General features: G+C 42.8%; 1 protein-coding gene across 1 annotated transcript in view; it reads left to right on the forward strand.

The window, feature by feature from the left end:
• The window catches only part of COLGALT2 (collagen beta(1-O)galactosyltransferase 2), a 248,408-nt gene that overhangs the window by 78,844 nt on the left and 153,687 nt on the right, over nucleotides 1-15,877 (forward strand). Inside the window, exon 2 of the mRNA XM_077278788.1 lies at nucleotides 5,905-6,015. Coding sequence (XP_077134903.1) covers nucleotides 5,905-6,015 — 111 coding nt within the window. The remainder of the gene's footprint in view (nucleotides 1-5,904; nucleotides 6,016-15,877) is intronic.

Genomic DNA, 15,877 nt, shown 5'->3' on the forward strand with positions numbered 1-15,877 from the left:
CTGCATTCTCTACATAGGGACAAGCAAAAGTGAGTTAAATATCTATAAACACAAACAAATGCACAATAAGATGACTAACATATATAGCTATATGCTGGATTCAATGCCGAAGATAGAATGAATCAGATACCATCCAAGCCGCTTGCTGTCAGGGAATGGAGCAATAGACATGCAGGATAGTTCAGTTCAGGGAATGAATTATATGTTTACCATCCAAGCCGCTTGCTGTCAGGGAATGGAGCAATAGACATGCAGGATAGTTCAGTTCAGGGAATGAATGATATGTTTACCTGTATTGAAGAGAAGAGAGATGCTTGTTATATTCTGCCATGTTATAACTGTGTCATACTTAGAAAAAAATATACTTTGAAAAAAAAGTACACGAATAATAGTGCACGAATGCACCCCTGCATGAATGATTTGTTCATGGAACCAAAGGTACAGACATTTCTCCAAGTGTTCCAAGATCCGTTCTTCAACACAACAATATCAGGTCGTATATTTCTTGTGCTACCGTGACCTGCAGCACCTTTGGTCTTGTCCCTCATTGATCACATCTATGTCTTCATTGGTTGGCAATTGCAAAGGAGCTACCAGCAGCAGATCTTTACAATTTTCATGCCCAAGCACATTCAGATCATTCCTCAGGCAACCATTAATAACTCATTGATAACAGCGAAGGTGTGTAAGTGCACATGGCACATAGCACTCACTCATATATACGGATATGTTTAGTCGGAATGTGTAGTATACAAATCATATACTTACGGTCACATGATCGCTCACTCCCGGTGCAGGTATGCAGACATTCTAACAGCATGCAGTGCGGGCTGTGAGGATCCACAAGTAGGCAGTCACATAGAGTGACTTTTTAATTGAACCCCAAACCTGGATGACCTTTTTAAAATCAGAATTATTTTGCCATTTTGATGTGAAGTTTCAGATTAAGTACTTTGACCTCTTCAGGTTTAAGAGATCTATTGTGTTTTGAAATCTGGTGATAGAGCCTCTTTAAAGGCAACTTTTCAAACGATTTATGCTGCCCGAATCATGAGCAACATCAGTCTGGAACAGGATCCGTTATAAAAAATGTATGTTCTCTATGAAATGCTCTTATCATTTCAGAATAAAATGCTTTACAATGGGGCCAGGAACAAGGTGACTATAATGAGTAGTCACGGAGGTATGTCCGCACCTCAGCTCAGTCACCTAGTGTTCAGCCACATTAAATTATCTGATAGGTGCCCGTTTTCTTGTTATATGAAGTTGAAATCATTGTTGTAAATAGTAACACTAATAGTTTAACCCTCAATCCTTTAGAAATGATATTCATTAATGCTCATTTTGACTGCTTTACCCTATTGAGCCCCATTCTAGATGATGACATAGTGTGCCACCAACCTGTGTCACATGGTATGACCTGCAGATACATATGTGATGCAAACCCTTATCCTGACAGCTTTATGTAATAGTACATTTTGTTGAGCAAGATATTTGTCATCCAGTTAAAGATATTGGACAGAAGTCTATAAAGCACGAAGAATCTAAAAGTGTAAAAATGATAGTGAATGGTACTCCTGATTTTTGTTGTCCCTGTAGGTCAGACATAGGCCAGTGCAGTGAACAGAGAAGGTATTCTTACTTCTTGCTTATCAGTCTCAGTCTGCAGTGTGGCTTACAGTCTAATTTCCTTGTCTCAGGCATTCGATCATATATACACTCTAGGCATAGTTCATAGAAAGCCAATGTGTTTTTAGAGCCGAGAGGAAGCTGGAATATGCAGCGGAAACTCACATGTTCACAAGGAGAACATACAAACTCCATGCAGATGTTGAAAACCTTCATCTCTAGTGCCGGAGGCCACAGTGATCACTACGTCACTGTGCTTCTGATGTAGAATTTATATACTTGGAAAAAGAAGAAACAATTGCATGTCTTTGCATATCACAGAGCATTTTCTCATAAAATGACTAATAGCATGATGTCTTCCCAAGCCCTGCCAGTGAGATTTCTGCAGCTGTTACAATATATAACTGCTCAACTTGAAGTAAAAATAAAATTGTCCAAATTATTTTTTTGGCTTGAATATTGATAATGAGCGTTTTGTTGTCCCAGGTAAAATGCTAGCCACAAACTCCAGACTCGCCTTTCTCTGTGCCTGTCTCAAATGCTTTGGGGGGAATAGGATGCAGCTATACTTAAGCTCGAAGGTCCTAAGCCTCTTATCCATATGTCTTTCCAAGAATGTTTATAATTACAGTAAATCTTACTCTCCCCCAATTAATTTGAAGCCTAGGCCTTTAGATTAGGGTCTCATCTGAAAAAGGCCACTTTTTGTTGACAGATGGGAAGTCACACTTCGCCATTAAAATGTGAGGGTCTTTGTTCCCATTTTTAGCAGAGTACCCAATTTCATAGTGTCTATGTACTGTATATACATTGTGCAACAGAGGTGGACTTTCAATTCAGGAATAGCAAACCATTGGACAATAGCAAGTGGAATTCTGGAAAATTAGAAAAAGGAAGTTCCTTGTTGTGAATTCCGCTCTTGGGCTCCCTCCGGTGGTTATAAGTAGCATTTTTGTGAATTCTGCTCTTGGGCTCCCTCCTGTGGTTTTGAGTGGTATGGCTGCTTCTTGGATTTAGCATCAGCATCTGTTCTCACTGATCGTCTTTCTGGCTCGGCTATATTAGTCTGGCCTTATTCCTAATTCAATGCCAGTTGTAAATTGTTGAGCTTGGAGTCATGGCTCTCTGAGGATTTCCCTGCCACTCTGACCATTTCAGCAAAGCTAAGTCCTTGCTTGTCTTTTTGCAGTTCACTTGTTGTGGACTTTGTTGTTTGGCATTTTCTATGTTTTGCTCATTTGTCCAGCTTATCAGTATGGATCTATTTAGCTAAGCTGGAAGCTCTGGGCAGCAGAGTTTGCCCTCCACACCTTTAGTCAGGTGTGGAGATTTTTGCATTTCTCTGCGGTGGACTTTTTCTAGTTTTTATTACTGACCGCACAGTTTTCTGTTCTGTACTAATTCTGTCTAGCTAGTAGTGGCCTCCTTTGCTAAATCTTGTTTCATACTACGTATGTCATTTCCTTCTCCTCTCACAGTCATAATTGGTGGGGGGCTGTCCTATCCTTTGGGGATTTTCTCTGAGGCAAGATAGCTTTCCTGTTTCTACCTTTAGGGGTAGCTAGTTCTCCGGCTGTGACGAGGTGTCCAGGGAGTGACAGGAACATCCCACGGCTACTGCTAGTGTCTGTGTTAAGATTAGGAACTGCGGTCGGTATAGTTACCACCTGCTCAGAGCTAGTCGCATGTCGCTCCTTAATCACCAGACCATAACAGTTCCTGAACCTATAGCACAAGATCCTTCTAAAGAGGAACAGCCCACTGAAGCTGCATATGTGGCAAGTAACAGCAAGAGAATTGGGTCAGTAGCTGGCTAGTATGGGCACCATAACTGGTTGTCTTTGATAAGGCAAGAAAGACCATGCTTTCCCATACATTTCTTATGTAAGAACAAGTTCATTTTAATGAAAAAATACATCTTTGCAACCTAAGCAAAAAAGGTAGTTCTGATTGTAGAGGTTAGAGTGGAGAGCCACTGACAAACAACATCTCTTGTTCTGAGGCCCAGCACATCCATGTATTACATGTGATCACTCTTATATGACAGAGCAGTGCCCGGCAGCTGCCTCAGATGGGCTGGGGCTAGGGTTAAAGATGCTGGTCACAGGGATTACTGATCACGAGACTAGTCATCTCAGATGTTCTGTATGTGCTCATGAATGAGTCAAACATTAGGACTGGAGATATAATGTTTTTACATATGTATGTTTCTATTAGTCATGAATATTAGTGGTTGAAACAAAATGTTTTCATTAGATTAGTAAATGGTGAAGGGCGACCTTTCGCAGCAATTAATCTTAATTATCCAGAAGTCTATTTTCAGTAATCCAGGAGGCAAAAACTGTTATCTTTACGTTGACTTTTGAATTTGTGTTTGTTCTTCAGTTGGTCAAGAACCATAGACTGTTGTCATATGAGTCTTAAATGTTGATTTTGATATTTTTGAATGGCTGACATTTGCCTCTTATATCAGCTCCTACAGCTTAATGTCTGATACCTTTGCAAGACAGTGATGCAGGGTTATTGAACACTGGATGTTTGATAATATGTTGATTGACCATTGTGTGGGACCCTATGGTTTGTGGACTTGCAAAACAGGATAAAAACTATGCAAATTGATTAAATACTCAAACAATGTGAGTTAATCTCATCACACTTTCCTCTTGACCTCTGGATGATTGCTTGAAGGACTAAAGTTATGAACAATATAAAGGGTATATGCCTCTGTAACAAGAGATCCAAAGAACCAGAGACTCTTTACAAAATCACAGCCAGGAACACTCTACAGCAGCAACCAGGACAACTTGGCTTAATCATGAGGGACACAGATTTGACATTCTACAGGATGCCAGCTTATGGGACCACTGCCTGGATAAAAGAATACAGATCTGTTCCATTGATCATCACTGAACCAATGGATACATTTGGGGAAGCCAGGATTTGGACCCACCGGTCATCCTGGCACAATGGATATGTTTGGGAAAGCCAAGATTGGGACCCAGCGGTCACCTGGCTCCATGGAAATGTTAGGGTGACCCTCCGGTCACCTGGCTTCATACCTCAATAGACTGTCAGCTTCTTAAGCTTGTCGATACCTTCTACTGTGCGTTCCACAGGTGGGGGTAGTCGACACTGGAATTCGCAGCTGCTTTTACCCCGGCAAGTCAGCAAAAGAGTGAGACTCTGTATTTTTTCACCATCTTGAGCAGTTTGCTGGGACTGTTCTATGTGCTATTGTCTGCCTTGTAGTTCAATAAAGTGTTTCAACATAGTTTTACACTCACCCTGTGTTGTCTGAGTAGTATAATGCCCATGGTAAAAGGAAAGCGGGCGTTCAGTGGGATAAGCCCTGGTCTATTCAGGTCCCGGCTAGTAGGCTAGAGCACACGCTGACCTCCTCCATATCTCCACAATTGCTAACTGCTGAATCTTGACAGCATACAATATCAACACTGTCAAGATTGCGCTCTGTTGACAGCTTGAGTGGTCGTCACATGAGAATTTTGCATAGTTGTGGTTACGTGCGGTCTAGCTTCTCATCTGCTTCTTTCGGTTGAGAACATTGAAAAAAGCAGGAAAATTTAGTTGGTCGGCACATGACCGAAAGTATGCAAATTGTACATGAGCTGTCACGTGACAACCGCTTAAGCTGACAACAGAGCTGTCTGGAGAGAGTAGTCAGAGTGACTGCAGAAGTTTATGTGGATCTCAGACAAACCCCTTTAATCCTGGAGTAAGGGTTAATCCACCTGCTAGGGTAGATTTGAGTTTACCAACAAGACAGTTTAATAGAAAAGTTCATCCATGGACATTCACCGTGGAGCCTGGAAATCCCCTTTAAGCAATTAAACTTAAACAGCATTTTCAGAATTCAGGATACAGCGGTGAGTGCATGGGAACACCTGGCGGTAGCGCTGGTGAGCAGATGTACCGGACTGTGTGCTAGAAATACTAACACAATCTGCAGAAATGTGACCGCCTCAAAAATTGTATAAATGCTGGCAGAATAGTTAGAAACTGACTCATTGTTGGGATAAACTGTGAAACATGGAGGATAATCATTTTCATGTACAGGAGCTGTATGTAGAAGCTTTTGCAGAGATCTTTATTGCTTTTCCATGACTCCTGGGACCTTTGCAGCCAGTTACCAGCTGGGCAGGTTACAGACCCCAGGGGTATGGTATCAGTACTGTGTATACTATTAGAGAATTGGAAAGAAATTATAAATCATTTCAGAACTTGCAACAATTTCATTATTTATTTTGTTTGTTTTAGGGCAGGAACGGATCACAATATTGATAACACCACAGATGTATTACGGGAATGGTTAAAGAATGTTCAAAACTTATACCATTATGTTGAATGGAGGCCGATGGGCGAGCCCCAGTAAGTAATGTCACCTTGCAAATGTATGGTTCTGACTAGCACTTGCCATAGTATTCATGTCTACATGCTGAACATGTTCATGTGCTCTGAATGAGGAGATGTAAAACCTGGCAAAATAAAAAGCTCTGCATAAGAATCAGGGGACAGCCCTAAGACAAGGCACATAATTCATGGGGTACACAAGATGCTGTATACCTATTGTATTTACTCCTATTGGCCTGAACGCCAATCACCCGCTAGGTGTGACTATGAAGGGAGCTCCGCTTCTCACACCCACTCGTCCACTCATCTATTGGAATAGGCTGACCATAACTAAGCGCACCCCGCCACCTGTCCATGCATCCACACCACACTTTATGCAACCACCACCCGCCATTTTACGAGGGCAACAAGATGCCTGCACTGGGTATAGCACACACCCCACAAAGCTTTCCTCAGCACCAGACAACTACACTTCTTGTACTTTGCTATCCACAGGGTAACACAACTATACTTCCCCTCTTCAGGGTGCATTTAGAGCAGCAAGGAACAAACTTAATCAATTTTAGGTTTAATATACAAAAAAGGTACAGTGCATAAAAAGGTACAAAAATGAGATATTAAAAACACATACATAAAGTAAAAAAAATCATATAAAGCAAAAAGGGGTAAATGAAGAAAGTGCTTACAATTTGAGGATAGTGATTCTTTGCAGAGATATCCCAGAAATTAGGACAGATCTACAATACACATTGTCCTTCTGGGGTCTGACAATGAGTATTTCTAGATGAGATATTATAAAGGTCTCAGTCACACACCAACCCTCCTGCTGGTCAGGCGAGAGGAGAATGACTAATTGTATTCCATAAACATGGATGAAAAGACATAGGTGTTGAAGAAGGATGCGTTGGAGTCGGATTAATTAAGAGGCTGGTGCGGTTGAAAAGTTGGGGTGTGCCTCTGTGCACCTACAAGGGACGCTATAACTTGTCATGAATTAGTTGGAGCTCGGTAAAACTGGTGTCAACTTGAAAAAAAAATTGTACAACCTCAAATTGCACGTTATCAAAGATTTTTAAGCCAGATTTCTGCTATAACATTTTGATGAATCAGGGCCAATATTCTAATTTATGTCATATTTTTCCATAGAAACCTCCTAGTTGAATAATATGACATCCATTATTCCAAGCATACTTTCAACATTCTAAACACATCAAACTTGACTATAATATTTCCTATAAACGTTATATTTCTGTGGTTTGCTAATGTCGAAAATCGTGGCTCTGATATCCAGAAGCAGTTATGTCCATTGATCACAGGTATATTCGTGATGGTGTTGATATCACATTATTATTGATATGGAATAGAAATACTGCAGTTCCATTGCTATGTTATGTACCTGGTATGGAGACGTCCAGTTTCCTTTAGGTGCAATTAACTTAAGCTTTCATTTATTAAAGGGAACCTGTCACCTGAATTTGGCAGGACAGGTTTGCGGTCATATGGGCGGGGTTTTCGGGTGTTTGATTCACTCTTTCCTTACCCGCTGGCTGCATGTTGGCCGCAATATTGGATTGAAGTTCATGATGTGTCCTCCGTAGTACAGGCCTGTGCAAGGCAATCTTGCCTTGCGCACGTGCAGTATGCTTTGCCCAACTGCGGGCAAAGCCAAAAGCATTAGTGCGCATGCGCCGGCGCACTATGTCCCGGAAGTATTTTGCTGTGTTCCGGGACATAGTGCGCCGGCGCATGCAAACTAATGCTTTTCGGCTTTGCCCGCAGTTGGACAAAGCATACTGCGCATGCGCAAGTCAAGATTGCCTTGCGCAGGTGTGTACTACGGAGGACACAGCATGAACTTCAATCCAATATTGCGGCCAGCATGCAGCCAGCGGGTAAGGAAAGGGTGAATCAAACACCCGAAAACCCCGCCCATATGACCGCAAACCTGTCCCACCAAATTCAGGTGACAGGTTCCCTTTAACTCCTCCACAAGTGTCCCGGGTGCAGCTTGCAGAGATCTGAAGTCTGAAGTGTCTTCCCTGGCTGCTGCATTTTGCTGTCCCCCGGACTGGTAGTCGGCCATTATCTAAGTTGGCTGTCAAGCTGACAGCCGGCTCACAGAAGGTGCAACACGCCGGCTCTTAATGAACAATTGTACTCTTTCAGTCACAAATGCAATTGAAGCTTTGAACGGTGGGTCAGAGTGATGTAAGCAATGTGATCAGAAGCCCTGAAGCATGCCAATCCTAAAAGCGTGTAATATACTCACTGTCAGGATTCAGCTCTGCAGGATCCATCAGTCATCACATGGCCACATTACTCATATGCGAGTATCACTCTTATGGTCACGTGAGAATGAGCTTTACTTCCTGCCTCTCTCAGTTTTTCACTGAACATTGAGAGAATCAGGATGAGCAGCTCGTCAACACGTGGCTAAGTGTAAATCGCATATGTGCTATGGGTGGCGAGCGGCAAATTGAATTCTTGCCCTGGCGGCCAGAAAGCCTATAAACACCTCTATAGACACTTGTTATTGGGGGCAGATAACTGCTACTACTACAGCTAATGTTATGAGTGACTAATATCACACTCCTTCATGTCTGAGTCACCCTGTATGATGTGGAAAGCCGGAGGCTGACCTTCTCACATCGTGGACCTGCTCTAGGATACAGCACTGTTGAATTGAAATAACATTTTCTTTTAACCCCTTAGTGACGAAGCCAATTTGCTGCTTTATGACCAGGCCAATTTTTACAATTCTGACCACTGTCACTTTATGAGGTTAGAATTCTGGAACGCTTTAACCGATCCCGCTGATTCTGAGATTGTTTTTTCGTGACGTATTGTACTTCATGTTAGTGGTAAAATTTCTTCAATATCACTTGCGTTTATTTATGAAAAATAAACGGAAATATGGCAAAAAAAATTTAAATTTTGCAATTTTCAAACTTTGAATTTTTATGCCCTTAAATCAGAGATATGTCACAGAAAATTGTTCTTATTAAAGTGTCCTAATAAATTTTGTACTGAGCAAATTATCTCAACCTTCAAACTATCCTTGTCTTCCGGAAGCGCCAAGAAAGGAATTTTTTTTTTTTTTCTCAAAACATCATAATAAATAACATTTCCCACATGTCTACTTTACATCAGCACAATTTTGGAAACAATTTTTTTTGTTGTGCAGTTTCTTCTGAATACGCCAATACCCCATATGTGGGGGTAAACCAATATTTGGGCGCACAGCAGAGCTTGGAAAGGAAGGAGCATCATTTGACTTTTTCAATGCAAAATTGGCTGGAATTGAGATCGGATGCCATGTCTCGTGTGTAGAGCCCCTGATGTGCCTAAACAGTGGAAACCCCCAACAAGTGACACCATTATGTAAACTAGACCCCCCAAGGAACTAATCTAGATGTGTGGTGAGCACTTTGAACCCCCCAAGTATTTCATTAAAGTTTATAATGCGGAGCTGTGAAAATAAAAAATCATATTTTTTCCACAAAAATTATTTTTTAGCCCCCAATATTGTATTTCCACAAGGGTGACAGGATAAATTAGACACCTAAAGTTGTTGTGTAATCTGTTCTGAATATGCCGACACCCCTTATGTGGGAGTAAACCACTGTTTAGGCGCATGGCAGAGCTCGGAAGGGAAGGAGCGGCATTTAACTGTTTCAATGTAGAATTGGCTGGAATTGAGATCGGGCGCCATGTCGTATTTGGAGAGCTCTGATGTGCCTAAACACTGGAAACCCCGCACAAGTGACACCATTTTGGAAACTAGCCCCCCAAGGAATTTATCTAGATGTGTGGTGAGCACTTTGAACCCCCAAGTGCTTCACAGAAGTTTATAACACAGAGCCATGAAAATAAAAAAATATTTTTTTCCACAAAAATGATCTTTTTACCCCCAATTTTTCATTTTCCCAGGGGTAACAGGAGAAATTAGACCCTCAAAGTTGTTGTGCAATTTGTCATGAATACGCCGATACCCAATATGTGGGGGTATACCGCTGTTTGGGCGCATGGCAGAGCTCATAAGGGAAGGAGCGCGTTTTACTTTTTCAGTGTAGAATTGGCTGGAATTGAGATCGGATGCCATGTCGCTTTTGGAGAGCCCCTGATGTGGCTAAACAGTGGAAACCCACCACAAGTCACCCCATTTTGGAAACTAGACCCCCCAAGGAACTTATCTAGATTGTGGTGAGCACTTTGAACCCCCAATTGTTTCACTAAAGTTTATAACGCAGAGCCATGAAAATAAAAATATTTTTTTTTCCACAAAAATGATTTTTTTAGCCCCCAATTTTTTATTTTCACAATGGTCATGGGAGAAATTGGACCACAAAAGTTGTTGTCCAATTTGTCTTGAGTACGCCGATACCCAATATGTGGGGGTAGACCACTGGGCGCACGGCAGAGCTCGGAAGGGAAGGAGCACCTTTTGACTTTTTCAACGCAGAATTGAGATCGAACACCATGTCGCGTTTGGAGAGCCACTGATGTGCCTAAACAGTGGAAACCCCCCAATTCTACCTCCAACCCTAACCCAAACACACCCCTAATACCAACCCTAACCACACCCCTAACCCCAACACACCCCTAACCCTAATCCCAACCCTAACTACAGCTCTGACCCCAAAACACCCCGAACCCCAACACACCCCTAACCATAACCCTAATCCCAACCCTAATCCCAATCCTAACCCTAATCCCTAACACTAGTCCCAACCCTAACCCTAATCCCAACCATAAACGTAATCCAAACCCTAACCTAAACTCTAGCCCCAACCGTAACCCTAAATCTAGCCCCAATCCTAACCCTAACTTTAGCCCCAACCCTAACCCTAATTTTAGCCCCAACCTCACTTTAGCTCCAACCCTAACCCTAACTTTAGCCTCAACCCTAACCCTAATTTTAGCGCAACACTAACCCTAACTTTAGCCCCAACCCTAACCCTAACTTTAGCCCCAACCCTAACTTTAACCCCAACCCTAACCATAACTTTAGCCCCAACCTCACTTTAGCCCCAACCCTAACCCTAACTTTAGCCCCAACCCTAACCCTAACTTTAGCGCAACACTAACCCTAACTTTAGCCCCAACCCTAACTTTAGCACCAACCCTAACTTTAACCCCAACCCTAACCCTAACTTTAGCCCCAACCCTAACCCTAGCCCAACTCACTTTAGCCCAACTCTATTCCTAATGGAAAAATGGAAATAAATATATATTTTTTATTTCATTATTTTTCCTATCTAGGGAGGTGATAATGGGGGGGTTCATTTACTATTTTTTTATTTTGATCACTGTGATAGGGTCTATCACAGTGATCAAAATGAACCAATAGGAAAAAATTTCCTATTGTTGCCAGGTGCCGGCCGGCAGATCTCGGCGGGTTCACTGCGCATTCGCCCACCATTTGCTTACCATAAGAAGATGCCAGCGGCTGTGGGGGGAAGCAGGAGGACCCAGGGACACCGGTAAGTATCGGGGGGCATCGGGGGACCCTATTTCTCTCTCCTGATGTGCAATCACATCGGAGGAGAGAGAAATTAAATTGCAAATTGGGCTTTTTTTTTTTGCGGTCGCCGTTATATGGTTAATAACGGCAATCGCAACCCCGGGTTCCGTAAAAAGCAACCCGAATCATGTTGTCTGGGGTCTCGGCTACCCCCGGCAGCTGAGACCCCGGAGAAAATCGGACTCTGGGGGGTGCTATCCACTTTTTCCACTGCACCGTTAATTAACGACGCTGTGATTTAGATACCCTTAACTACCACCGTTAAAAGACCGATCGTTAAGGGGTTAATTTAGTCTACCAATGTCATCTGACTTTGTGTTCCATGTTGTATTGTGGGATATATATCTAAGCCTCCTGTAATGGAGAGACACCAGCTGGCCATTTTCTGCAAGTTTAACCAGGCCTGGAAATCAAGCGTGTTTTATTGGAAGGCTTTGCAATCATCTAGAATTGCAGAATTCATTGCTAAGTTCAATCTTCTACTATAGCAGGAGAAGTTTACTTTCTGGCAAAAGGTATTAGGACGCCCGCACATTTACCTACAGGAGCTCTAAAGGCATCTCATTGTAAACTCACAGACATTAATCCCTACCTGACATCCACTGTGCATGTATGACAAATGTCTGGTGTGAGAGTATGGCAGGCTCAAGGCGCTTAACCTGCACCATACCCGGCAAGTGCTGGTTGTAATACAGTTAGTATGTGCCTGTAACAGCAGCAATCAGAGCTACGTTTCTGAGCAAAATTGTTGAACTCTTAATTGCTACCATTCCAGGAGTCCATCAGTCCTCCTATTACACAATTTCAGGGTACTGATGACTTACTGTAGCAGCTGGGGGCTCTTGAAGTACCCCATTAATGGCAAGTTGGTTCTCCTGTGAAGCCCAGCCATAGGAGACCATGATTTTATATATATTACACATGCAGGTTTAAGTCCCCTCAGGGGACTAAAAAGAACAAAATTTAAAAATATAAAATAATAAAATGATTAAGCAAATTATAAAAACATAAAAAGTGTCACACCTCCACTGATGTGTAGCGGGATCATCCTTTTTCTCATGCGCACATGGAAACACGAGAAGCAATGGAAACTGAAAGGGAGAAGATACAGATTAGATATTGGAAAAAACTTTTTGAAAGAGTGGGTGATCAATGACTGGAAAAAGCTGCCACGAGAGGTAGTGAGCTCTCCTCAGAGGCAGGAGACATCTTTCTGAGATGGTTTAGTGAATCCTGCATTGAGCAGGGGGTTGGACATGATGACCCTGGACTCCCTTCCAACTCTAACACTCTATGATTCTATGATCAGATGTTGAACACCAATCTTAAGGATAGGTCATCAATAGTGATAAGCAAGCATGCTCATTATTCGACTTTGTATCAGGTGCTTTGGTACGTACCGAGTGTCGTGAGTGCTCAAGTGAAATATTCGTGTCCCCGTGCCTGCATGTTTCATGGTTACACATAAACAAAACACACAGGAGGATGCGATCATTTCACTTGAGCACCCGCGATGCTGGGTACGTACCCGAGCACCCGATGCAAACTCAAGTAATGAGCAAGGATACTTATCAACACTAGTCATCAATATAATATAATTGGACAACCTCCTTAATATCAAGTTGGTCCCCACTTTACAGCCATAACAACTTCCACTCTTCTAGGAAGGCTTTCAGCAAGATTTTGTAAGTGTCTATGGGATTGTTTTCAAATTCATCCAGAAGAGCATTTATGACGTCAGACAATGATGTTGGATGAGAGGACCTTGAAGTCAGTCCCCATTCTATTTCATCAACAATGTGTTCAATGAGCTTGGGGTTAAGGTCAGGACTCTATGCGACCAATAAAGTTGCTCCACACAAACTCATCCAACCATGCCTTTATGGACCTTGCTTTATGCATAAAGTGGCACTGTCATACTGGAACAAAAAAGGGCCTTGACCAAATTGTTCCCACAAAATTGTCCAAAATGTCTTATATGCTTAAGAATTAAGATTTCCCTTCATTGGAACTAAATGGCCTTGACCAACCCCTGAAGAACAGCCCCTGCACTATTCCTTCTCCACCAAACCTCACAGTTGGCACAATGGAGTCAGGCAAGTAATGTTTTCCTGGTATTCACCAAACCCAGACTCATTCATCAGATGCCAGATAGAAAAAAGTATCACTCCACAGAACACTTTTAGGCTGGTTTCACATTTGCGTTTGTTGCCGCAGCGTTTGTATCGCATATAAACACTTGTGTCGTGTTTTCCTATATTTAACATTAAAAACGCATTCGGTTTTTTTTGTTTGCGTTTTGCCGCGTTTGACGACGCATGCGTCGTCTCGTCATTTGCGGCTTGGTGTGGAAATGCAACATGTAGTAATTTCTGGAGGCGTCTATTTGCCGCCAGGAAAAGCATGCGGTCGATTGCGCAAGGATTGCGACAAAAAAACGCATTGCTGTTTATGTAAACGCATGTGTTTTTTTGCACATGCGTTTGGTTGCGTTTTTGAACACATGCGTTTCAATTGAGAAAAACATGTCTAGACACTGATAAGCCACCCCCCACCATCAAGGTGATAAAAGGGAGGGTGTGGACAGTTGCAGGTCACTTCTCACCAGACTCTGAAGCAGACGAGACACAGACAGGCTACATCTTGGAGGAAAACAAGACCCTGAACAATGTGAGTATATCCTAGCCAATGCCTTTATTTTCTATTTTCTGTCTCTACATGTCCTAATTTCTGCCATTTCTTTCTTTCTACATGCATCAGAATGTCTTCTTTGGATTCTTCATCTGGTGAGGAGTTTCGGCGAGGACAGTCGGAAGTGGAGCATGTCCTCAGTGAGGTGAGTACTTGCCTTGTCAGATTGGTAAGTATTCACTGTCACATCGACACATGTGACAATTTGATTTTTTCTGTTTTTTAGAGCTCTTCTACTGCGGCTTAGACAGGGCAGGAGCAGCGGAGTCAAGGTCCGGTGGAAAGGCGGCAGCGGGTATGTATACAAGGCTGACTGTCCTCAGTGTATTATTCTTGAATCTTCCTTTCTTTACACTCGTATTTGTTTACTTTTTTCTTCTGGAATCATTTTGTATGTTGACTTTCCAATTCATGCCATTTCTCAGCATCTTTTTTCTTTCTTTTCCTTATGTAAATTGAGCAAACTTTAATGACTTTCTTTAATTTTTAGGTTTCACAACGGGTGGATGACCTAATTGAAAATGAACTCCTTATCACCCTGGTCCAGGAGCGAGTCCCGTTGTGGGACACCCGGGATCCACTGCACTCGAACAACATCACGATCCGGCGGTTATGGAATGAGGTGGCCCAAGCGATGTGGGATGACTGGGACAACGCCCCGACACGGGTCCGAGCTGCATTTGGTAAGTATTGCACTGCAGTGTGAAGCAGCAGAGACCTTGGTCGTGCTCACTCGACTGTGTGTGATGAAAGAAACTCTCAGGAGTTTCTCTCATCACACACAGTTGTGTGAGCACGGCCAAAAGTCCTTTTTCTGACCACAATTTTTTTTTTAACAGTATCCAAAGTCAAAACACATTGGCGTTCGATGAAGGACCGCTTCAACAAGGACCTGCATCAAGAGAGCCGTGTTCCCAGTGGTTCAGGAGCAAGGATCAGACGCTACAAATACCATCGAGTACTGTCATTCTTAAGACCGGTCCTTGCCATTCTTAAGACCGGTCCTTGCCCAGAGAACGTAAGTATTTATCACGTGCATTAGGTTGTATTGTATTGCCATAATCTGTATTTTTAAATTCCACAGGATTTTGCGTCTGGTAAATTTTTGATATTAATTTTCTTTTCCTTTTTTCACAGCACATACAGCACGACTGTCGGCCCAGGTTCTGGAGCAGTCCTTCATCCGACAGCCACGGACCCGTCCCAGCCATCCAGCAGCGCAGCAGCAAGTGGGCCTTCCACACTAACTGGAGACCAGGGAGCTGGTCCATCAGGTCTTCCTCTTTCTCAGTCCTCTTCCACTGCCCCCTTTTTTTTGGGCTCATCCCGGCAGCGGCAGAGGGCTTCGGACAGGTCACTCATGCCTGAGTTTTTGCACTTGAGCTCGGTTTTACACGATGCAATCAAGGCTTTGGGTGACCGAATGGATGCTTCGCATAACCTCTTAAATGCACGTATCCAAGAGGTCAGCAAAAGCCTTGATCAAGTGAAAGCCGATCTCCAGAGGCCAGCACATCATTTTTTTAATCAAATTGAGCAGGGCATGTCGGAACACCTTACTCCTGATCTCCAGCTGAGTGTCATGCAGGCCTGCAATGCTGCTTACGTGCAGGCTATGCAGCAGAGTTGGTATTTTAAGCAGACAGTGGGGGCATATCCACCTGT

The sequence above is a fragment of the Ranitomeya variabilis genome, chromosome 8, assembly GCF_051348905.1.
Source record: "Ranitomeya variabilis isolate aRanVar5 chromosome 8, aRanVar5.hap1, whole genome shotgun sequence".
Taxonomy (NCBI): domain Eukaryota; kingdom Metazoa; phylum Chordata; class Amphibia; order Anura; family Dendrobatidae; genus Ranitomeya; species Ranitomeya variabilis.